This window comes from Capra hircus, chromosome 8 (assembly GCF_001704415.2).
Source record: "Capra hircus breed San Clemente chromosome 8, ASM170441v1, whole genome shotgun sequence".
In the NCBI taxonomy this organism is placed as follows: Eukaryota; Metazoa; Chordata; class Mammalia; order Artiodactyla; family Bovidae; genus Capra; species Capra hircus.
Window position 1 is genome coordinate 105518417 of NC_030815.1, and position 25280 is coordinate 105543696.

General features: G+C 43.7%; 1 protein-coding gene across 2 annotated transcripts in view; it reads right to left on the minus strand.

Annotated features, from left to right (window-relative positions):
• The window catches only part of ASTN2 (astrotactin 2), a 1019535-nt gene that overhangs the window by 162567 nt on the left and 831688 nt on the right, over positions 1-25280 (minus strand). For both annotated transcript variants that reach the window (XM_018052685.1, XM_018052684.1), the window contains exons 18-19: positions 9978-10111; positions 8299-8447 (exon numbers count right to left, since the gene is read on the minus strand). In XM_018052685.1, coding sequence (XP_017908174.1) covers positions 8299-8447; positions 9978-10111 — 283 coding nt within the window. The remainder of the gene's footprint in view (positions 1-8298; positions 8448-9977; positions 10112-25280) is intronic.

Below are 25280 nucleotides of genomic sequence, written 5' to 3' on the forward strand. Positions count from 1 at the left end.
ACAACAATTTCAAGTGACTAAATACATTTATTATTAGTCACTGAAGGAGAAAAAAGATGGAAGACAGGAAGAATAATGGCCCCCAATTTTCCAGATGGGATAATACTTTAAACCCATAGATCTAAAAAGCTTAATAAAACTCAAACATAATAAATTGCTCAAAGCCAATAATAAAGAAAAAATCTTAGAAGCAGTCAGGGGGAGGGGAGTATGTTTATACCGGGGACCAAAAACAGAAATAAAAGAGATTTCTCAATACAAATAATTTAAGCACGATATAGGAGCAACATCTTTAAATTACAGAAAGAAAAGTATGTCAGTCTAGAATACAATATCCAGCAGTAACAGCTTAAAAAAAAAAAAGGAACAATGAATTCATCATTAACAGACCTGAAATATAAAAATAATAAAAGATATCTTTCAGGCAGAAAGATAATAAAATCATATGAAAATATGGATGCATATGAAAGAATGAAGAGCATCAAAAAAGTAAGTACATGAATAAACACATAAAACTAATTTTATAAATTAAATATATTTAAAGGGTAATTTACTTTTTAAGGAAAGCAACAATGAATTATGAATCATCTTTATATGAGTAAAATGTATGACAATACAAGATAAAGGCTTGGAGGAGAGAAATAAAAGTACACATATAAGGTTCCTCTACAGTATATGAAGTGCTATAATAGCACTTGATGGCACATTGTGATATATTAAATATGAGTGTATCAACCTTAAAGTAATCACTAATAAAAGAAAAGAGAGTTATAACTATAATAAGTCAACAAAAGAAACAAAATGGAAATCAATTAAAGAAGATATTGTCACCCTGCTTATTTAACTTCTATGCAGAGTACATCATGAGAAACACTGGGCTGGAAGAAGCACAAGCTAGAATCAAGATTGCCGGGAGAAATATCAATAACCTCAGATATGCAGACGACACCACCCTTATGGCAGAAAGTGAAGAGGAACTAAAATGCCTCTTGATGAAAGTGAAAGAGGAGAGTGAAAAAGCTGGCCTAAAGCTCAACATTCAGAAAACGAAGATCATGGCATCTGGTCCCATCACTTCATGGGAAATTGATGGGGAAACAGTGTCAGACTTTATTTTTTGGGGGCTCCAAAATCACTGCAGATGGTGATTGCAGCCATGAAATTAAAAGACGCTTGCTCCTTGGAAGGAAAGTTATGACCAACCTAGATAGCATATTTAAAAGCAGAGACATTACTTTGCCAACAAAGGTCTGTCTAGTCAAGGCTATGGTCTTTCCTGTGGTCATGTATGGATGTGAGAGTTGGACTATAAAGAAAGCTGAGTGCCGAAGAATTGATGCTTTTGAACTGTGCTGTTGGAGAAGACTCTTGAGAGTCCCTTGGACTGCCAGGAGATCCAATCAGTCCATTCTAAAGGAGATCAGTCCTGGATGTTCATTGGAAGGACTGATGTTGAAGCTGAAACTCCAATACTTTGGCTACCTATTGCAAAGAGCTGACTCACTTGAAAAGACCCTAATGCTGGGAAGGACTGGGGGCAGGAGGAGAAGGGTGTGACAGAGGATGAGATGGCTGGATAACATCACTAACTGAATGGACATGGGTTTGGATAGACTCTGGGAGTTGGTGAAGGACAGGGAGGCCTGGCGTGCTGTGATTCATGGGGTGGCAAAGAGTCAGACACGACTTAGTGACTGAACTGAACTGAAAGAAGATAGAGGGGATGAGAAAAGATATTCCATGCAAATGGAAATCAAAAGAAAGCTGGAGTAGCAGTACTCATATCAGACAAAAATAAAGACTGTTACAAGAGACAAGGAAGGCCAGAACATAATGATTAAGGGATCAATCCAAGAAGATATAACAATTGTTAATATTTATGCACCCAACACAGAAGAACCTCAATACATATGGCAAATGCTAACAGCCATAAAAACAAAAACTGGACTTTAACACTCCATTTTCTCCAATGGACAGATATACAGACAAATAATTAATAAGGGAACACAAGACTTAAATTACACATTAGACCAGGTAGATTTAATTGACACCTTTTTCCAGTAGTCATGTATGGATGTGAGAGAGTTGGACTGTGAAGAAGGCTGAGCTCTGAAGAATTGATGCTTTTGAACTGCGGTATTGGAGAAGACTCTTGAGAGTCACTTGGACTGCAAGGAGATCCAACCAGTCCATTCTGAAGGAGATCAGCCCTGGGATTTCTTTGGAAGGAATGATGCTGAAGCTGAAACTCCAGTACTTTGGCCACCTCATGCGAAGAGTTGAATCATTGGAAAACTCTGATGCTGGGAGGGATTGGGGGCAGGAGGAGAAGGGGACAACAGAGGATGAGATGGCTGGATGGCATCACTGACTCGATGGACGTGAGTCTGAGTGAACTCCGGGAGTTGGTGATGGACAGGGAGGCCTGGCGTGCTGCAATTTATGGGGTCACAAAGAGTTGGACACGACTGAGCGACTGAACTGAACTGATAGCACATTCCATCCAAAAGCAGCAGAATACACTTTCTATTCAAGAGAACATGGAACATTCTCCAAGATAGATCACATCTTGGGTCATGAACTAAACCTTGGTAAACTTAAGACAACTGAAATTGTATCAAGCATCTTTTTTTTCGGCCACAGCACTATGAGATTAGGAATCAATTATGGGGGAACAAAAGAAAAACTGTAAAAAAAACACAAACACATGGAAGCTAAGCAATATGCTACTGAATGGCCAATGGATCACTGAGGAAATCAAAGAAGAAATCAGAAATACCCAGAAACAGATGACAGTGAGAACGTTGTGGCTCAAAACCTATGGGATGTGGCAAAAGTTATTCTAAGAGCAAGGTTTATAGCAATACAATCCCACTTTCAGAACAAGAAATATCTTAAATAAACTATATAACATTTTATCTAAAGCAATTACAGAAAGAACACCAGCAGCAACAGAATGAAAAAAAAGAAAACGGTAGTTGAAGGAAAGAAATCATAAAGATAAAAGTAGAAATAAATGAAATAGAAATGAAGAAAACAATAGCAAAGATCAATGAAACTGAAAGCTGACTCTTTGAGAAAATAAACAAAACCGATAAACCTTTAGCCAAATTCATCAAGAAGAAAAGGGAGAATACTCAAATCAATAAAATTAGAAATGAAAGAAATTACAACTGACACCATAGAAATACAAGGATCATAAGAGACTACTACAAGCAATTATATGCCAAAAAAACTGAGCAACCTGGAAGAAATGGACAAATTCTTAGAAAGGAACAACCTTCCAAGACTGAACCAGGAAGAAATATAAAATATGAAAAGACCAATCACAAGTAATGAAATTAAAGCTATGATTAAAAGTCTTCCAGTAAACAAAAGTCCAGGACCAGATGGTTTCAAACACAAATTCTACCAACCATAACTGATTAATAAAAACCATATGATCATCTCAATAGATGAAAAAAAAAGGCTTTCAACAAAATTCAACACCCATTTATGATAAAAACTTCAGAGAGTGGGCACAGAGGGAATCTACGTCAGCATAATAAAGGTCATATAGGACAAATCCACAGCAAACGTAATTCTCAACGGTGAAAAACTGAAAGCATCTCCTTCAAGATCAAGAATAAGATAAGGATGTTCAGTCTTGCTATTTTTATTCAACATTGTTTTGGAATTCCTAGCTAGGCCAAAAAGAGAAGAAAAGAAATAAATAAAATCCAAGAAAAGAAGTAAAATGGTCACTGCTTGCAGATGACATGATACTGTACATAAAAAGTCCTAAAGATGTCACCAGAAAACTACTAGAGCTAATCAATGAGCATTGCAAAGTTGTAGGATACAAAATTAATACACAGACGTATCTTACATCCCTATGCACCAACAAGGAAATATAAAAAGAGTAATTTAAAAAAGAAAGAGTAATTAAGTAAACAATCCCATCTCTACTGCAAGAAAAAGAATAAAATACCTAGGGATAAACCTGCTTACAGAGGCAAAAGACCTATACTCAGAAAACTATGATACTGATGAAAGAAATCAAAGACAACACAAACAAATGGACATATACCACAGCAAATCAATTCTGTGAAAATGACTATAATAATTCTCAAAGCAATCTACAGATTCAGTGCAATCCCTGTCAAGTTACCAAAGGCATTTTTCACAGAATTAGAACATTTTTTTTTAACATTTGTATGGAAACACAAAAGACTCCAAATAACCAAAGCAATCTTCAGAAAGAAAAATGGAGCTGAAGGAACCATGCTCCCTGAGTTCAGACTATACTAAAAAGTTACTGTAATCAAGACAGTATGGTACTGGCATAAAAACAAAAATGTGACTCAAGGGAGGATAGAAAAGCCAGAGATAAACTCATGCATTGATGTTCTTTTAATCTACTATACGACAAAGGAGGAAGGGATACAGACAACCATTTCATAGTAATAAAGGGATCAATTCATCACGAGGATATAAAACTTCTAAATGTTTATTCAGTGAATAAGAGCTTCAAAATGCATAAAGTAAAAACTGATAGAACTATAAGGATAAATATATAGTTGTATCCACAATCATCATCAGAGGTTTCAATACTACACTTTCAAGTACTGAACAGTAAGAAGACAGAAAATCAGAAAGAATTCAGAAGACTTGAAAATCACAGTCAACAAATTTGATCTAACTAGCATTCACAGAAAAACTCATTGATAAATAGAAGGGTAGATAGGATTTTAAACTGGACACTGAAAACAATAATAGACCAAATTTGGTACCATAAAGTCAGTCTCAATAAATTTTAAATGATCCAGCAATTCCGCTTCTGGGCATTGATTCAGAGAAAATCATAGTTCAAAAAGATACACACACCTCAATATTCATTGCTGCACTATTTACAATAGCCAAGACATGGAAGCAATCTACATGTCCATCAACTGAGAAATGGATTAAAAAAAAAAGAGATACATATATACAATGGAATATTACTAAGGCATTAAAAATGAAATGATGCATTTGCAGCAACACGAATGGACCTGGAGATTATCATACTAAGTGAAGTCAGACAAAGATAAACAGTATATGATATCATTTATATGCGGAACCTAAACAAAAAACAATACAAATGAACTTATTAAGAAAACAGAAACAGAGACAAAATTTTGGCTACGGGGGGAAGGATCAGGGAGAGGAAAAGATTGGGAATTTGGAACTGACATGTATACACTGCTATTTTAAAACAGATAATCAACAAGGACCTCGTGCAGGACACAGGGAACCCTACCCAGTATTTTGTAATAACCTAAACGGGCAAAGAGCTTGAACATAGGTATAACCGAATGGCTTTGCTGTACACCTAAAGCACAACTTGTTAATCAACCCTACTCCACTATAAAATAACATAGAAAAATTAAAGATTAAAGTCATAAAAAGTGTGTACTCTGACATAATATAATCAAATTAAAACTCGAGGAGAAAGATATCTAAAAAGGCTCCAAATATTTGGAAATTAAGGTACATGCATCTAAAGAGTCCATGGGTCAAAAAAGAAAACTAAAGGGAAATTCGAATGTCTTACAAGAAAAATCTCAAATCAACCACTTCAGCTACCAAGTTAAAAATTAACAACAACAAAAATAGGAACAAACAAAATCCAAAATTAGCAAAAGGGGAAAACACAAAAACACAACAAAGATCAGAGTAGAAATCAATGAAAGGAAAAATAATAGTGAAACAGGTGAAATTAAAGCTGATTCTTTAGGAACATAGGGACTCCCAGGTGGCTCAGTGGTGAAGAATCTGCCTGCTAATGCAGGAGATGTAGGAGACACAGGCTTGATTCCTAGGTGGGGAAGATCCCCTGGAGTAGGAAATGGCAACCCACTCCCTTATTCTTTCCTGAAAAACCCCATGGAGAGATGAAAGAAATTACCAATATCAAGATTAAAGATTGACATCACTATAAATTCCATAAATATTAAAAATAATAACAGAATATCACTATCAAGTTTTTTTTTCCAGCAAGTTTTATAATTTACATGACCTGGATAAATCCTTTAAAACACACAAGGTACCAAAATCAGCTAAGAAGAAATACATAGCCTCAGTAGCCCTATATCTATCAGAGAATTAAATTGGTAATTTAAACCAAGAAAAGTTCCAAGCTCAGATTATTTCACTTGTGAATTCTATCAAACAATTTTTTTTTTTAATTTATTTTTTTTTTTAAATTTTAAAATCTTAAATTCTTCTATCGCTTCTCGGCCTTTTGGCTAAGATCAAGTGTAGTATCTGTTCTTATCAGTTTAATATCAAACAATTTTTAAAACTATATCACCCAAACTCTGATTCTACTCAAACTCTTTGAGAAAATGAAAAAGAAGAAAGTGTCTTGCAATTTTTTTTGAGAGCCCAGAGTTATGCTGACAGCAACAAAGACACAAGCATTATAAGAAAATACTGATTAAACCCTCACAAACAAGAATACAAAAATCTAAATAAAAGTTTAACACAACAAATACAACAATATATAAAAAAGACCGTGTGGGGTTTATTCCAGGAATGCAAGGGTTTTTTTTTTCAATCGTTTGAAGTTGTATCAATATAATTTACCATATTAGCAAACTAAGAAACATAAACTATGACACACATAATTCAATATTCATTTTCTAATTAAAGCAAAGCAGCAAACTAGCGTTCAGCTTTTTACCATCAAATTTAATAAATAAAGATACAAGCGTTGTGTTGGGAGCAAGACAGACCAGTTGTGAGACTTTGGAAAGGCCACAGACCTCTCTGGTATTCGTGACCTGATCTACCAAAATAGACTTGGTAACTGTTCGGTAACTACTATCTGCAAAACAGTCACCTAAGAATTGTTAACACTTGCCTCTCTCCCTCTACCTCCAATACCCCCATCATCCTTCTAACCACCTCTACCGAAAAATGATTTGAACCCATCCATCTGAATCACAGCACTGTGGGGACAATTTGATCCGAAATATGAATTTGAATAACTGTCCATGCACAGAAATAGACTCACAAGAACTCAGGTAAATAGAGATTGTTGCTCCCAGGTGAAGCACGAAAGTAACCAAAAATAAAAAAATGCTTTGAGGAGGGTCAGAAAGACAGATTCATGTTACTCCTATAACCTCTTCCCCAGGCCTGAGCAGGCCAGTGCAGAGAGAGAACCATCCCTATGGAAGGAAAGAGAAAACTGAGGCCCAATCCACCTGTACTCCAGAGTCAGCTTTCATGGCGGCAGGCGGCTCCCAGCAGATGTTTGTGTGGATCCAGGCTGCTGGCTCAACCCAGCAACTACTGGCTCCAAGGCCCCTGCAGCTTCTGTAGCACTAGGCTCCCTGTGGGCTCCCCTGAACCCAGGCCCCCATGCCACCTTGGCACCTGCCAGCTCCAAAGGCCCCCAGGCGATCTATCCTTGAACCCCGGGTTCCATCTGGGCCCAGCATGAGGTCAGCTAGCACCAACTCCAGATTTTGACCCACCCCAGAACCAGGCTGGCTCCCATGGCCCCCAGGCCCCTGACACTCACCAGCGACAGGCCTGTTCTCACGGCCCAGCCTCAAGTCCAGCTCCCACAGACCCAGGCTCCCCGCCTGCCCTACGCCAGACCAGCCCTGCAGATCCACCTTCAGGATGAAGCAGCCTCTTGTACACTCTTTAAGAATACTCAAAGCACTCGGGCCTAGAGGAGGAAAGGGCAACCCACTCCAGTCTTCTTGCCTGGAGAATCCCAGGGACAGAAGGGTCACAAAGATTCGGAGACAACTGAACCACTGGCCACAAAGCCCTCAAGAGCCACGTTTCCCATCTTCTCCTGCAGGTCTGGATGATTTCCATACCCTCTTCCCCAACACGAAAGACAACTATCTCAGTACATCACAGTGGAAACGGGAAGCCTTTGAACATCTTTATCTCAGTCCCAGAGATAATATATTGACAGATCAAGGTCTTCAAAAAAGGTAACCTGTAGACCTTTCCAAGTAGAAAAGGTCAAATCCTTGTTTGAATTAACTAACACTTTAGTATACGACTTTGAGGATCCAACTTAGAGACTCAGAAAATTCTTTCCAAGTACAAATTGCTACCTTCCCCTGCTGAAAGTCACACCAAAAAAGCACACAGGTGTGGGCACGAGGTCACAGACACCAAACAATGACGCTTCCCGATGCCTTCTCAGTTCAGAAAACACCAAGAGTGCAGAGATATTTAGATAATCCCAGTTGCCCTCCTCTGTCACACCATCTCAACAAAAGAGGAAGCCTTGGGCTTTCTACTTACCCGTGTAGAGGTCTGTATCTGTGTACTCGTCCACTTTCTTGTGCTGCAGAATATAGTCAGAAACCTTGGTCCCGATAGCTGGCTGAACGTCCACCCACTCCAAGGAGACCACAGTGCTGGAGGGCTCTACTGTTGGGGAGAGCCGCAGCCTGGGGGGATGACAGAGAAGGGGGGATTTTTTTGCCAGCCAGTATTGTCTGGGCCCCAAAGAAGTGTGCATGTGTCCAGATTAAAAGTGTGGGTTTCAGTCTGGTTTCAAACTCCGATTGAACCCACCAGTAACCCTCTGCATATACTTAGGCAACTAATTTCACCTCTTTCAGCCTCTGTCTCCTTGTTTATAATGGGGATAAGAAAAGCTACCCTTCAGGATCCATGTGGAATCCAGTAAATTAATCCAAGCGCACAGTACGTGCTCACAGAAAATCGATTAGGTTGCCATTTGTTTTAACTATATGACGCGTCATTGTCAATTAAATTGGCAGTGCCTTCAAACACAGTATCTTCCAGCCTCCCTGACATTCTCTTCAGTCCCCCAGTATATCAGTCAATGTTTCAATATCCTTAATTCAATAACCCCTCACAGAGGGCAGGAATCCTTTTATAAAGTAAGAAACAACAGAATGCTCAAAGGTGAGAAGGCGGAGGGTCCTTTGAGAGAAGGAAGTGCAATCTCTTCATTTCATAGAAGGTAAAAGCAAGGTCCAGAAAAGAGACTGCTCTGCATAAAGTCACACAGCAAGCTGGGGACAGAGACATGGCAGTGACTTTGCACGTCCCCCAGCCCAGATTCCTTCCCTCTTTCCACCATAGCCGCCAACCCTTCAATGACTGTCTCACAAGGGAGCCTCAATATTGGTTCCTGCCCGGATTTCCTCTGCTCCCCACTCCACCCTCCTTCTTAACCTTACTCCCCTAATCGTGATGACCTTTCTCTACTTCCTCAAATGGTGAATTTCCTGGGTCGGGGCTTTCCCAGGGGCTCTGGCTTTTTCCTGAACCATGTTTGTTGCCATTGGCTATCTGACAAGCCTGACTCTAACTCAGGTCTTCTCAGAGAGGCTTCCAGGCTATCTCCCTCTCCTCCAACTACAGCCTCCCCGTTTCGTTCTCTCCATTAGCACATCTTTTCTTTTTCGCTCATGTTTTCGTTATTTAAACGTTTAAATGGTATGCTGTTTCTGTTTTTGCTTTGTCATCTGTCCCGTTCCCTAAATGGTCAGCTCCCTAAGTGCATACACTGTGCCTGTCTTGCTCATCAGTGAATTCTCCAGTGTCTGACACATAGCAGGTGTTCAAAACTTATTTGTTGAATGAATGAATAACAGAAAGCTCCTTAGAAAATGTCCTACCCTTTCTTTATCTCAGTAGCCCTAGTGGTGAACATGGGACCTGACAAAGCAGTAGTTGGCATCCCGCAAACTTTTGCCGAATGGATGAGTTAAAAGAAGTAGTGACGGATGGCTTGGCGCTATTAAGATAGCACATGCTGCAGGGTAAGCGTCTGCCCCTGAGCCAGGATTTTGTTCTGCCAAAGCTCCGTGCTTTTGCAAAGGAGGAAGCAGGCCCCCAGAGACGTCAGGCCTCTGGTGAAGCACCCTGGGAGGAGAAGCAAGCCATGGTCTGGGCTGGCAGGACAGGCATATGAGCTCATGGAAAGGGGGGCCATACATACGTACACTGGCTGTGGGAGGGGGCTGCAGTTGGGGAGCCCACTGGCGTCGAAGGCGCTGAGGTCACACCTGCACCAGTCATCAATCACATCCCCTTTCCCCGAGCACCAGTAAGAGCTCATCAGTGCACTCCTGAAGGCCTGGAACAAAGGAGAACAAAAGAGAGGATGATGACAGCGGTGGAGAGTAGAGAGGCAGTCCCAGAAGCCACGGCGGTAGTGGCCCAAGCTCCAGAATTGCCCTCCTAGGCACAGGGCACCATCTCCTGCCTAAGTCCCTAGCCTTCTACCACCAGGTTCTTCTATGCTGAGTCATTCCCTACCCAGTAGCAGAATGATCATTGAGGCAGAACAGTAATAGCATCCCTTGAGATCCTCCCCTGGGCCTGACCCTCTACCTATGTTGAGTTATTTCACCTTCACTAGCCCACACAATAGCTATAATAAAAAATAACTATTATTATTTCCCATTCTACCAACTGGAAAACTGAGACACATAGAAGGTAAGTCATTTGTCTGAGGTTCTGGTAACTGATGGAGCTCGGATCTGATCCAAGGCAGTCTGGCTCCAAACCCTGCCCTCTTTAATACCTCCGCACACTGCTTGTTGTAGGAGTCTGACCACCTCATCATGCTGCTTATAAACCTTCAGAGACTCCCCGGAGCCCTCAGCTCAAACTCTAAATCCCTTGCTCTAGCTCCTGACCACTTCCATAGCCTCATCTCTCACCATGCCTCTGATTTTCCTTTGCAGGCTACCATCCACACTCATGCAACCATTACCGTGGCCATCAACACTGAATTCCTGTCTAGGAAAAGTGCTTTCTAAATCAGGAGATAGAAAAGCATTTCTGCAAAGGACCAAACAGTAAATATTTCTGGCTTTATGGCCAGTCTCTGCCACAATTACTTAACTCTGCCTTTGTAGCATGAAAGCAACATAGACAATAGTTTCAATGAATGGGCATGCTTGAGTTCCAGTAAAACTTTATTTACAAAGACAGCTGACAGGCTTGATTCATTCTGAAGGTCACTTGTTTGCTGACCCTTGTTCTAAGCGGTGATCAATGTTCTATTTAATTACAATGTGCTTCATTGTCTCATGCTTTTTTAAAAAAACACACCCTGTCCTCTCTGCTGGAATACTCTCAACCCCACAACCATCTTGGAAACCAATTTGCTCTTTTGTTCTCAAATGGACCCTTCTTTTCTACGGGAACCTCACCTTGACTTTAAGCCTGGAAGCAGGTTTCTCTTCCAGACACCACAGCATGCTACATCACAGCTAACCAATACATCCGTTTGCCGGTCTCACCCAGCGGACTCTGATCTCACCAGGAACACGGGCCACGCCTTATCCACATGAGCCTTCTCATGAGACTGAGAACACTTACTCGGTCAAGATTTATTAAATAAATTAATGGACACTGAAAACTGATCATAACACTTAGGCTCAGCTGCTCTTTCCGCTTTGCATGTACGCCCAGGCACTCAGTTGTGTCTGACTCTTTGTGACCCCATGGCCTGTGGCCTGCCAGGCTCCTCTGTCCATGGGATTTCCCAGGCGAGACTGGCAGGCGGATTCTTTACCACTGAGCCACCTGGGAAGCTCCATGCTTTCTGCTTTAATCACGCCATCTGTACTGCCATTTCATGGCACTGGGGACTCAGAATGTCTGACAACTCTTCCTCAAACTTGGGAATTCCAGAGAGTGTTGATCTTTTATTCTTTGCCAGGTAACAGGTTCCACATGCTTTCTTCCTTTCTCTTTTCTTTAATGACTTTTTACTTTCTGTGTACTTTTTAAAGCTTCCTAACACCTACTACTAAGGACACTTGATTACCCAGGTGACACTTTTTCCATCTTGCGTTGGTCAAAAGACCCAAGCACAGCACATTCACATAAAGTGGGTGTGCCTCCTTAGCAAAGAACACGGACCTAGAAGGAGAAGACATGCAACAGGAACACTATTATGTAAGCCACGTTCCTCTCAAGGCCTCTGAGAAGGCTTCGATTATTCCTGCCATATGTCCTTTCTCATATTCTCTCCTAAGGGATGAAGAAATGATCTAACGTCCCCCGAATTAAGAACAATGAACCAAAGAAATAAAGAAGAACTATAATACAAGCTAACGTCCATGGGGTTGCAAAGAGTCGGACACGACTAAAGTGACTTAGCATGCATGCACAGTGCTCAGGAAGCACCTAACTACACAGTGTAAGATACTTTAAGGGCATTAAAGTGAAATTCGCACAGTAGTCCTGAGAAACAGATTCTATGATCTTCATTTACAGGTGAGGACTAGGAATCAGAGCAGTTAAGTAATATTCCCAAGATCACACAGCAAGCGCATGATGAAAACAGAATCCCAACCCAGACCTCTGTGACTCAGAATTGTAGGTCTTTCCTACTCAGCCACTTGGGACAGCGGGGTTGGTTCCAAGTAGGATTGCTAGACTCAGTAAATAAAAACACAAGATGCCAACTTAAATTAAAAATTCCCAATAAACAACTTTTAAAGTATAAATATATCCCTTTCATTGTTTGCATATAAGTTATGTGGGTCAGAGTCTGGCACACAATAATAGCATTGTTCTTACTAAGATTTGATATTACTACATTACCTAAAGTTGGCTTCCCTGCTGGCTCAGACTGTAAAGAATCTGCCTGCCAAAGCAGAAGACCCAGGTTCCATCCTTGGGTTGGAATGATCTCTTGGAGAAGGAAATGGCAACCCACTCCAGTATTCTTGCCTGAAGAATTCCATGGACAGAGGAGCCTGGCAGGCTACAGTCCATGGGGTCACAAAGAGTCTGACACAACTGAGTGACTAACAATTGACTACAAGTCAACTGATGTTAGGAATAAATGTCTGTTCTCCTTCAGCACCAGAGGGGGGCGCTCTCGTGAGGGCAGAAACCAGGTGGGCTTGCAGGAGGTCACTCTGACTGTCAGACTTTCTCCTCCCTCCACTCGCAGTTTCCCCCTTTCTTGAATTAACATGTACGACAGCTCATGCCTTATGATTCTGTAACATCTCCAGCTAGAGCTAAGGGCTTAACGATGATAATGGGGAAATGCAGAGGCATGGTGAAAGTGACACAGATGCTAAGAGCTTGCCTTGGACTCTAGCAAAGGGAGGAGAGAGAACATCCTGTTTTGTGTATGCGCTTTTGTTTTGGTGCGTGTGTGTGCACACACGCGTGTGTGTGTGTGTGTGTGTGTGTGTGCATGCGTGTATGGTTTTTGTAATCAATAGTCACTGGGGCTTGTGAAAAGCAAAACAGGAAATCTCTCTGGACTCTGTGAGTTTCACCATCCAAGCAGCTCTTGGGAAGAAACCCTGCCTGTGGATCTCCACATCCACTGGCTCTTTCCCAAACCCTGGGAACAGAATGAGGACTGCAGCGATGGCCAGGCAAACCGTGGACAGAGCTCAAACGCGCTCTGATAAAAGGCCTGCATCAGACAGGGGGCCCTTGCGAGGCAGCAGGAGCCAACAGGCGTCAGCTCAGGTCCACACTTCCTTATGTCTCCAGTGCTTGCAACACTTCATCCCAAATCCAAATAGATCCCGAGGGAGCAGCAGCATAGAATGTTCCAGCTTCCAGGGACTCTGTAAATCATCTAATTGAATCCGTTTTGCAGATGCACATACAGTGGCCCAGAAAGGCTAACTGGCTCTTTCATGGCGATAGAGCAACTTTGCGGTGAAATGACTCTGTTCCTCCATTTAATCCTCAAAATGTCCCTTTGAGACGGGTGTCCTATCCCCATTCACAGATACATGGAGGAGTAGGGATTTGAACTGAAGCCCTTCTGAATTCTGGCAGCCTTGACTATCTCTGGTCACACAGGAACAATAAATGCCAAGATTTCATCCAAAACATCCTTTTCAGCTGCTCGGCTTGTACCACGTGCTTCTCTGCTGTTCGTGTGTGCGCACGTGTGTGTGTCTGCATGTGTCCTCAGAGGAAAATGAGACTTCACACTGGAGGCATTGTTGACTCTTAGCATTTGAGTAAGTGAAGGGACTTCAGAAACAAATCTTGTCCTTAATACAGGCCTAAGGGTGACATTTGCACGGCCATTTGTTTTCATGACAATGAAGGTTTGCTCACTGCTAGCGAACGTTTCCAACTTCTGGCTAATTAGCTAGCAAACCAAGCCCGGCAGGATGAGAAAACAGCTACAAAAATGTTAAGCAATCAAAATAAACAGGGATTTATTCCTGACCCTGTTGTTACTTCTCTAGTTGAACTCAGCATAAGTTATTTCTCCCATTAAGCCTCAATTTCTCCATCGGTAGAATGAGGACACAGAAGTTTTATTTTGAAAGGTTTAATTCCCTGAACTTCCTCCTCCGTACCACGTGCCATCTAGAGGCTAAGAAAGGGGATGAACGAGACGCAGTCACTCACTTCAGAGGGCTTAACTTACCTGTGCTCCGTCGTGTCTGACTCTTTGCGACCCCGTGGACTGTAGCCCACCAGGCTCCTCTGTCCACGGGATTTTCCAGGCAAGAACACTGGAGTGGACTGCCATTTCCTCCTCCAGGGGATCTTCCCGACGCAGGGATTGAACCCACGTCTCTTTCGTCTCCTGCACTGGCTGGCAGGCGGGGTCATTACTCCTGGGCCACCTGGGAAGCCCTCCTGGGAACCGCGAAGGGCTCACAGTCGAATGATGAAGACACACACAATTTCAATTAATATGGTTCAAACGTTATGAAGTAGCTCACGCCAGAGGTTTATGGAGATGCAAAGGGAGGACTTTTCAGCTCTAAAAATTCTGACAATGTCTTAGGAATCTTAAGCTTCAAGACGACACTCCGTATTTAAGATAGATACTTGGGATCATCTATATATAGTGGAGTGTCACTAAGCCAATGAGTTAAATTCCATATTCTATACTTACAGTGGCTATGTCTTACATGTTATACAGTTATACTCAGGGGCTAACCCCAAGTCTGCTACTTTTGACACTGAGATGGTTCTAGTATGTGTAACCACAAAGATGCCCCAATCTTCTCACTCAAGTCTTGATGAATATGTTATATTCAGTATTAATAAGCATGCTCTTGAGGCTGTTCAAGTCATACAGGTTAAGGAGATGAAAGGCCTTCTGCTACTGCTGCTAAGTCGCTTCAGTTGTGTCCGACTCCGTGCGACCCCATAGATAGCAGCCCATCAGGCTCCACCATCCCTGGGATTCTTCAGGCAAGAACACTGGAGTGGGTTGCCATTTCCTTCTCCAATGAATGAAAGTGAAAAGTGAAAGTGAAGTCGCTCAGTCGTGACCGACTCTTTGCGACCCCATGGACTGCAGCCCACCAGGCTCCTCCGTCCATGGGGTTTTCCAGGCAAGAGCACTGGAGTGGGTGCCATCGCCTTCTCCAGAAAGGCCTTCTAGAGACCAAGAAAGAGACTACCCTTTTACCCCCAGGTTCCCTATTTGTGCCTGATATAGTATCGAGCAGGTAACGTAAGTCAGTCCATGTTTGTTAAACTGAATTAAAAGTTCACATGGAATTCTGAATGACATGAACCAAGTTCATAAATAATATCATAAAGCCACGAAAATGTGTATGTCTGATGCTCTCCTTCCCCTAAGATTACTTGTATCTCGCATTGATTTGCTACCTCCAAGCCAGAAACTGGGGGGTTACTCTGGGCTCCTCCCTCTACCTCATAATATGTCTCAAACCAGCTTCTCTCACCTGACCCCACAGCTGTCTTTCTGGTGTGGGTGAGTAATGTCCTCTCTAGGCAATTGTCACAACCTCAACTAGCCTTCCAGCTCCAACCTTTCCCAGCACATCCTCTCCCAGCTCTCTAAAACAGCACCGCTATTCCACCCACCTTGCTTGGACCCCTTCAAAGGCTCTACCACACTCTGGTCGAGGCCTCTACTTCTTAATCGTTCAAAGTCCTCTGCCGTTCAGCCTGTGGCTCTTCTCCCATCTCCTCCTCACTGTTGCTGCTCTAGGCGCCAGCACACAGGATCTTACAGGAGTGCACTGCTTCATACCAAGCCTTTCCGCATACTCTCCCTTTGGTCTAAAATGCACTTTCCCCACTTACGTTTCCTTGCTGAAATCCAGGAAATGTTTTGTTCACCAGGATCCTATCACACTTGGGAGATTCTGTCTCTCTCTCCTCTCATTCAGTTTGTTCACATTTCACATCCCCTTGCAATTTGCTTGTTTCTGTGCACTTCTTGCTTATCAGGCCGGGAACTCTTCCAGGCCAAGGTAATATATTTGATTCTCGCCAGCTGCAAGCAAAGGAGTCAACACATCATAGGGTCCCAAAAATATGTGTTAAATTCCATAGATATAGGTAATAGGATGCTCGGCCAAAGAATGAACTTGTATACTTGCTGTCATTCTTTTTCCAGCAAAAGAGATGACAGTAATGCAGCTGATCACCTTAAAAAGAAAACGTTTCCCTGGAGCCACTGAAAAGAGGGTTGGGGTGGGTTTGCTGGTGGAATATCCTTTGGAGACATTTGGGATTACAGCTTGGAGGAGAGTAGGGGGATGCCTGTTTGCCCTGGAAGCACTGAGATCTAAAGTAAGACGCTCATAGGGCCCGAGAAAGAGAGAGGGGAGGAAAGGGGGTGGCTGGCATTCTATTTTTGCATGGAGATTGGTACCTGAGCCCATGCTGACCATGCTTGATTGATCAAGAGGAACTAGGATGGATGTGCATGGAAGGGCTGAGGAGGGCGTCAGAGCAGGGCTTGTGCAGAGACAGGAACAGTGTCCTAGAGCCCGGCCTGGACCTCTTAGATAGGATCTCTCTGGGCCACCTGCCACACAGTCATCTGCACACCCCCTAGAATGCCTACAGGAAATGTCAATCACTCATTGTCCTGGTAGTTACAGGACTTGGAAACCAGGGGCTGGAGACCAGAGGCTAGAGCCCGCATTCTTTGTGGAAAAAAAGTAAGTAATGCTGGTATGTCCTGACAGTGAGGAGATTAACTGGTCATCTTGTTACTAATCAATGGCTGCTTACTTAAGACAGATGTGTGAGAACACGTTTGGGAAGAGAAGTGGTTAATGTTCAGTTCAGTTCAGTTCAGTCGCTCAGTCATGTCCAACTCTTTGCAACCCCATGAATTGCAGCACGCCAGGCTTCCCTGTCCATCACCAACTCCTGGAGTTCACTCAGACTCATGTCCATCGAGTCTGTGATGCCAGCCAGCCATCTCATCCTCTGTCGTCCCCTTTTCCTCCTGCCCCCAATCCCTCCCAGCATCAGAGTCTTTTCCAATGAGTCAACCCTTTGCATGAGGTGGCCAAAGTACTGGAGTTTCAGCTTTAGCATCAGTCCTTCCAAAGAATACCCAGGACTGATCTCCTTTAGAATGGACTGGTTGGATCTCCTTGCAGTCCAAGGGACTCTCAAGAGTCTTCTCCAACACCACAGTTCAAAAGCATCAATTCTTCAGGGCTCAGCTTGCTTCACAGTCCAACTCTCACATCCATACATGACCACTGGAAAAACCATAGCCTTGACTAGACAGACCTTTATTGGCAAAGTAATGTCTCTGCTTTTGAATATGCTATCTAGGTTGGTCATACTTTCCTTCCAAAGAGTAAGCGTCTTTTAATTTCATGGCTGCAGTCACCATCTGCAGTGATTTTGGAGCCCCCAAAAAAGAAAGCCTGACACTGTTTCCACTGTTTCCCCATCTATTTCCCATGAAGTGATGGGACCAGATGCCATGATCTTCGTTTTCTGAATGTTGAGCTTTAAGCCAGCTTTTTCACTCTCCTCTTTCACTTTCATCAAGAGGCTTTTTAGTTCCTCTTCACTTTCTGCCATAAGGGTGGTATCATCTGCATATCTGAGGTTGTTGATATTTCTCTCGGCAATCTTGATTCTAGCTTGTGCTTCTTCCAGCCCAGCGCTTCTCATGATGTACTCTGTGCACAAGCTAAATAAGCAGGGTGACAATATACAGCCTTGACGTACTCCTTTTCCTATTTGGAACCAGTCTGTTGTTCCATGTCCAGTTCTAACTATTGCTTCCTGACCTGCATATAGATTTCTCAAGAGGCAGCTCAGGTGGTCTGGTATTCCCATCTCTTTCAGAATTTTCCACAATTTATTGTGATCCACACAATCAAAGGCTTTGGCATCATAGTCAATAAAGCAGAAATAGATGTTTTTCTGGAACTCTCTTGCTTTTTCCATGATCCAGCGGATGTTGGCAATTTGACTTAATGTGGTTAATGTTAGTTGACTTTAATCTCTTATTCCCAAGCAGAGTAGGAAGGCAGTTGTGATGACTTTAAAACATGACCCTAAATATCTCTGACATTTTCCTCCTCCCGAGGTGGGATCCAGGTTCTCCCCGTGAGTTTGCACTCTACAATTGCTTTACCAAACTAAGTACTGCTGCTTCAATTTCTGGGCTCAGGTTTTAAGAAATGGGCAGCTTCCACATCATGTCTTTTGGAATGCTCACTCTTAGAGTCCAACTGCTATCCTGGGAGGAAGCCCAGACAACACGGAGAGGCCACAAGTAGGTATTGTACCAATAGACCCAGCTGAGGTCCCAGCCAGTAGCCAGGGTCACTTGCCACATGGGTGAGCCACAGAGACCCTCGGACTGCAGCCACAAGAGGGAACCAAGTCAGAACTGCCCAGCAAGGACTTCCCTGGTGGGTACAGTGGGTAAGAACCTGTCTGCTGATACAGGGGACGCAGGTTCGATCCCTGGTCCAGGAAGATTCCCCATACTGTAGAGCAACTAAAGCCTGTGAGCCACAGCTACTGAGCCGGCATCCCTACAGCCTGTGCTCCACGAGAAGCCACTGCAACGAGAAGCCCATGCACCATGGTGGAGAGTAGCCCCACCTGCGGCTACTAGAGAAAGTACATGTGCAGCAGTGAAGACCCAGCACAACCAAAAAGTAATTAAAAAACAACTGACCAGCTCAGCCCAGTCACCCCCAGAACCATCAGAGACCCTAATAAAATGATCATCATTTTAAGCTGCCAATTTTGGGGATTGCATAGGAATAAATAACTGAACAGAGGTAATTCACGTCTGAATAACCCTGAAAGGTTACTGAGAAGAGTCAGAACTAGAGAGCAGCTGAGCAAAGGGAAGGAGAAACAAACTACGTACAGATCCCAGGAGATAGAGAGCTCCGAAGCGCAGACACACGTACTCGCTACACAGATCCCTGGCATTCCAGACCTGAAAGGGCCCTGAGAGGTGAGACGGGCCTTCACAACTGTGCAGGCTAGGTGGCCCCAAAGGAGAAGTGACTTGTCCAAGTTCACACCACACGCATCTGGCAGAAAACAAACTAAGGTCTTCATGTCAACTAACATTCACTATGCCAGGCTACCAACCTCTGGAACTGGGTTCAAGCCACTAATTTCTTAGGCTGTTAGATAGGAAACAAACATAATAGCAACATTTACTGAGAGTGTGGTAAGCACTTTAATCTACATCGTCTCATTCAATCCTGTCCCTAGCCTTATGAAGCAGGTTCTACTGTTACTATCCCCATTTTATAGATGAGGAAACTGAGGTTGGAAGGGTGAAATAGCCTATTCAAAGTCATCCAGCTAAAAAGGGAAGGACAAGGATTTGAACTCAGGCCCTTTGATCCTACCATCATGAACAATATCCTTACTCACTAGAGGATATTGGTAATAGCACTTAACATTTATCGCATGCTTGTGTGTGTGTTCAGTTGCTCAGTCATTCATATCTGACTCTTTGCTTACTACAAGGCAAGCACTGTTCTAAATGCTTTATGTGTATTATTTCTCACAATAACCCTAAGTACTTTAGCTGTATTAACTCATTTAATTCTCCCAACAACCTGAGAAGTAGGCACGATTATTATGTTCCATTTTACACTTATGCCCAAGATCCCGGGGCTAGTAAGTGGTGTGGTCAGGATTTGAATCCAGGAAGTCTAGCTCTAGAGCCGGTACTCTGAAATGCAAAGCCTCCAAACACACAATCTGATGGAGACAATCCATTTTTAAAAAATGCTAAGTTCTTGCCATTCGACCCAGCAATCCCACTGCTGGGCATACACACCGAGGAAACCAGAATTGAAAGAGACACGTGTACCCCAATGTTCGTCGCAGCACTGTTTACAATAGCCAGGGCATGGAAGCAACCTAGATGTCCATCAGCAGACGAATGGATAAGAAAGCTGTGGTACATATACACAATGGAGTATTACTCAGCCATTAAAAATACATTTGAATCAGTTCTAATGAGGTGGATGAAACTGGAGCCGATTATACAGAGTGAAGTAAGCCAGAAATAAAAACACCAATACAGTATACTAACACATATATATGGAATTTAGAAAGATGGTAACGATAACCCTGTATGCGAGACGGCAAAAAAGACATAGATGTTTAGAACAGTCTTTTGGACTCTGTGGGAGAGGGAGAGGGCGGGATGATTTGGGAGAATGGCATTGAAACATGTATATTATCATATGTGAAACAAATCGCCAGTCCAGGTTCGATGCATGATACAGGATGCTCAGTGCTGGTGCACTGGGACGACCCAGAGGGATGGTATGGGGAGGGAGGTGGGAGGGGGGGTCAGGATGGGGAACACGTGTACACCCGTGGCGGATTCATGTTGATGTATGGCAAAACCAATACAATAGTATAAAGTAATTAGCCTCCAATTAAAATAAATATATTTATATTTTTAAAAAATGCTAAGTTCTTGATTCCATTTAACATATACTGAAAATTTTCCCTGTACCTATGGGAATGGGCCAATGAAAATGCAATAGATAACTATCACCTACATTTGAGTCACATGTGAGCGATTTTATACAGTTCAATGTGACAGAAGCCAGAGGGGTGAGTAGTCTCACAGGAAGAGGCCATAGAGCATGTGTGCTTCAGATAGGAGAATCCCAGGGAACTCTAACAGTTTCTGCCTAGCTTGCTGTGTGACCTCAGTAAGGCACTTACCCTCTCTGGGCCTTATCGTCACCTGTACTTGCTTCAACTTGGACATACGTCCCAGAACACGGCTGCTTCTAATCATTATGTGTTTGTATTCTGGATAAAGCCGTTCACAATTCTGTCAGCCCCTTTAACACTTCCCATTCTAGACAAACTACCTGGGACCCCTTAGAGGTTCATGCCAGTAGGCAAAACTAAGGAGGCAGCGAAAGGATCAGTGGTCGGCAGGGGTGAGGGGGAAGGGAAGGAGGAGTCGGGGAGTACAGTAGATTTTAGGGCGGTCACCCTATTCTGCAGGGCACTATCGCAGTGGGTACACGTCACTGTGTATTTGTCAGGACTCACAGAATGCACGCCAAGAGCAGATCGTCATGTAAACTGTGGGCTTCGGGTGTTAGCGATGCGTCAGTGCCAGCTTACGATTGTAATGTGTGCACTGCTGTGGTGAGGCATGACCACGGTGGGGAAGACTCTGCATGTGGAAAAACAGGGAGTATACAGGGGCTCTCTGCACTTCACACTGGGGGTTTGCCTGGGAACGTGTACCTGCTCCCAAACATTAAGCCTACTGCAAAACTCGCAGTTAGCGTCCTCTCTGTAGAAGACAGCCCAGGTGCTGAGCATGCCCTTGATGGTCTTTAAGGAAGGGGAGGAGGGGGATAAAGCAGACAGACACCCATTACGCTCTTCTTTACTCTAGGTCTGGTGCTAGGGCTCTGCTAGCTTCTGCAAGACTCCTAGCAACCTGTGGATACGGCAACTCTTCCTGGTCCCAGGCATCCTTACAGATGAGCACGTGCAGGGTCAGAGAAGACATGCCAGACCGAGTGCAGCGGAGCAGAGGCCCTGTACCTCTGAACCCCAGACTTTGTCCCTGGACCTCCCTTACCCCACCCCTCAATTTCAGCCTCTGAGTCAGAGCCCCCCGTTCACGAGATCACACAGTAAAGGCGTGCTAATGGGCAAGGGCCCGTTTCCTGTATGAGGGCCTGTGCAGCTCAATCTATGGCTCTATAAATCATAGGAACGACACCTAATTTCCCCTGTCAGGATAAACTACGCTTTCTAAGCCACTCTCGCCTGAAGGATGAGAGCCCAACAGAAGCGCTTGTTAATCTGGGCAACATGGGGAAGACACTGAGAGGTGGCCAGACCCCTTTTTGCCACACTTACCTCTGCTAAATGAAAAAATATTAGAGAAATAAATACACAACCCACCGAGACGCTCTGCATGGGGCTCTGTCAGCTGTCTGTTCCCCAAGAAGTACAGAGAAGAGATGATAGGGTTAGATGATCCTCAGGCGGAGAGCTATTTTTCTTGTTAGTTCACTCTATATTTTAGCTCTCATCCATCTCAGGTAGAAGATGAAGTGCTGGGTTTTAAAGCATTAAACATAACAGCAAGCATTGTTGAGCAATACTACACGTCAGACACAGTGCTCAGTGTTTGGCGTGAGGAGTCATTTTCATTTGCACAGCGATGCCATGACTCGGCTACTTCCATCACTCCCATTACACAGAGGATGAGACTGAGGCCCCAGGGACTCTGTGTTCCTTGCCTGTGTCACATAGCCAGTATTTGGCAGAGCAAAATTCACACTTGGTGGTGGTGGATTAGCGGCTAAACTGTGTCCGACTTTTGCAATCCCATTGACTGGAGATTGCCAGGCTCCTCTGTCCATGGGATTCTCCAGGCAAGAATACTGGAGTAGGTAGTCACTTCCTTCTTCAGATCTTCCCGACCCAGGGATCGAACCCAGGTCTCCCACATTGCTGGCAGACTTTTTAACAACTGAGCTACGAGAGAAGCCCAAAATTCACGCGTAAGTGCATCAAATCCCAAAGCCTAAATGTTTCACCACTGTGAGCTAATTTAATCCTGCGAGCTCGGCCTTTGAGTTACACGAGAAATCACTATAGCATTATAATAACTTCTCCATTCTTTCCTTAGGCAGTTTCAGCTCGGTTTCTGTTTCTTATCGCTATGAATGCAACAAGTATAAATATTCTGTGTCGCTGTGTCGAAACAGTGTTATGGGAAGCGTGGGTCTGTTTTCCATCCCCTCTCTCTTGCTTATCTTGTAAAATTCTTTCATCATTCATTTATTTAAGAGTCCTAATTCATGAAAAAGCAAAAAAAAAAAATCGAAAATACTAAAAATAAGTACTCTGTGTGTTAGCCTGGCACACAGGGCCTTTCACACAGTGATACTGTACAATCTCCTCAGCATCACATCCTACTCCTGCAGTCTTCCCCAGCCCTGCATATCATCTCTGTTTGCCACCTGTCATGAACCGGACAGGCAACAGACTCTGATGCCACTGTGCCTTTGCTCATGGCTTCCCTCAGCCTATAATATCTTTCCTCCATTCTACCCTTAAACAAAGCATTCTCATTAGTTAAGACCCACTACGATGGCGACCTTCTCTGAAAACTCTCTTCTGATTTCCCAACAGAACTCAAGGCCCCCATGGCACGTTGGACGGCACATGTGTTGATGAACTACAGGATTTCATCTCTTTGCACGTCTGTTGTCTCCACTGAACTGTGAGTTCATCGCCTTATTTTATCATAAGCTCCTTGTACAAGTCCTGGCCCAAAGAAGGTACTCCATAAATGTCTGTGATAGGAATAAGTGTTGTGTGAATGACTGGTAAATGCTGACTGGAAGACTGGGAGCTCTTCTCATGTCTGATCTGTGTTATCCTCGTCGACCTGCTCAGTCATCAGGGCTATAGACTGTGCTCACAGCGTTCCCAACTATCTCCAGACCATTTGTCCCGCCTGTCACTGAGCTGATAGCAATTGTGAAAGTGATGAATAGCAGACCAATTATGAGCAATAGGAGACATCAGCTATAGCTCCTGGGAGAAGACCCAGCCATATCAGTAGCCTCATCCATCTAATCGTGAGTCATCTTCCCAAGGCATCTTGCCCTGTGACCTTGAACTGCCAAGGGCTTCTCAGTCCCACACAAATCCGAGTTCTCTAGCGGACCGCTCCTCCTCTCAGCCTGTCTCCTCCAAGGCGTTGCTCCTGGCCCGCTCCGTCCTGGAAGGGGAAACCTGGATGGAACTCACACACTTTTCCTAAGGGAAGCCTTTAGCCAGCGATCCCAGCCACACCCAACAGGCCAGACCTGCCTCCCTGGGCCTGCTGTCCTTTGACAGATAGCAACTCCTCTCCCCTCTGGCGAGGCCATCTGGAGCTGGGAAGCGGGTGGGAAGGTTTTGAGAGGGGGATTTGTCCAAGACTGTGGTGTTTCTGTTGCTAAATGCTAGCTTCAGCTCGTGGTGAGTTCCTGAGTAAAGGACTCTGCAATTTCCCTTCTGCGGTCACTGGTGACTTCACTTTTCCAGTACGCCCATCTTCCCTCAGGAGGCGTCTGAGGAAGGCAGCCTCCCCAGCAGCTGGGGCCCCCGTGGTCGGGCCTGTGGGTGGGGGCAGGGAGAGAAAGGTCAGGGGGTAGGAGGGGACGTGCTTCATCTGGACCCACACCGACTTTATCTTTGCCTTGGAGAGGGCGCCTTGGAAATCTGGCTAAGGATATTATGAAAAGGGAGATTTCTACCCGGTTCACTGGGCCGTATTTCCACCCTGATCGGTTGGACTCTGAGAAGCCTTGATCCCTTAATCCAGCAAAGGACGCTACATATGCTGGAGAAACAGCAGAGCATGGAGGATAAGGGTACGATCTTTGGAATCAAATCCCTGGGTTCGAGTCTTAGTGTTATCACTGAGCAAACTCAACAGACGTGACTTCACTTCTCTCTGCTTCATTCCCACATGCGTAAAATGGGGCTGTATTGATACCGACACCTCAATAAAGAATGGCATAAAAATCCTTTATAAAGTGCCTAAGACAATGCCAGAACCACCTATATGTCCACACATACACATACATTTGATAATTATAAAGTGCTGACAAAGCTCTAAACTTGGGTATTTTCCAAATGGAAGATAATTATGATGAATTATTATTGCTTATTATGAACGTAGTACCATTGCTATTCATAATTGTTTACAGGCAACAGTGATTCTAGGCACATCTCTGCTCAGAATTATTTTTATTCTTTCCAGTGGAGAAAAAACATGTCATTAGAACCAAATATCAGAGGCAGTAAGATGACCTCTGCTTTTGGGAAAGCAGGCCTGTCCTAGTCTCTGGGAACTGACTACCGTTCTGGTTTTTCAATCAGCAGAAGCTGGAGGGTAAGATGATTATGGTTATCATGCACCTACTCTGTGCTAGATGCTGTATCAGAAGCAAGAGTTGAAGGAGAGAGGAGAAGGAAAAAACAATCAGAAAGGGGATAAAGAGGAAGAA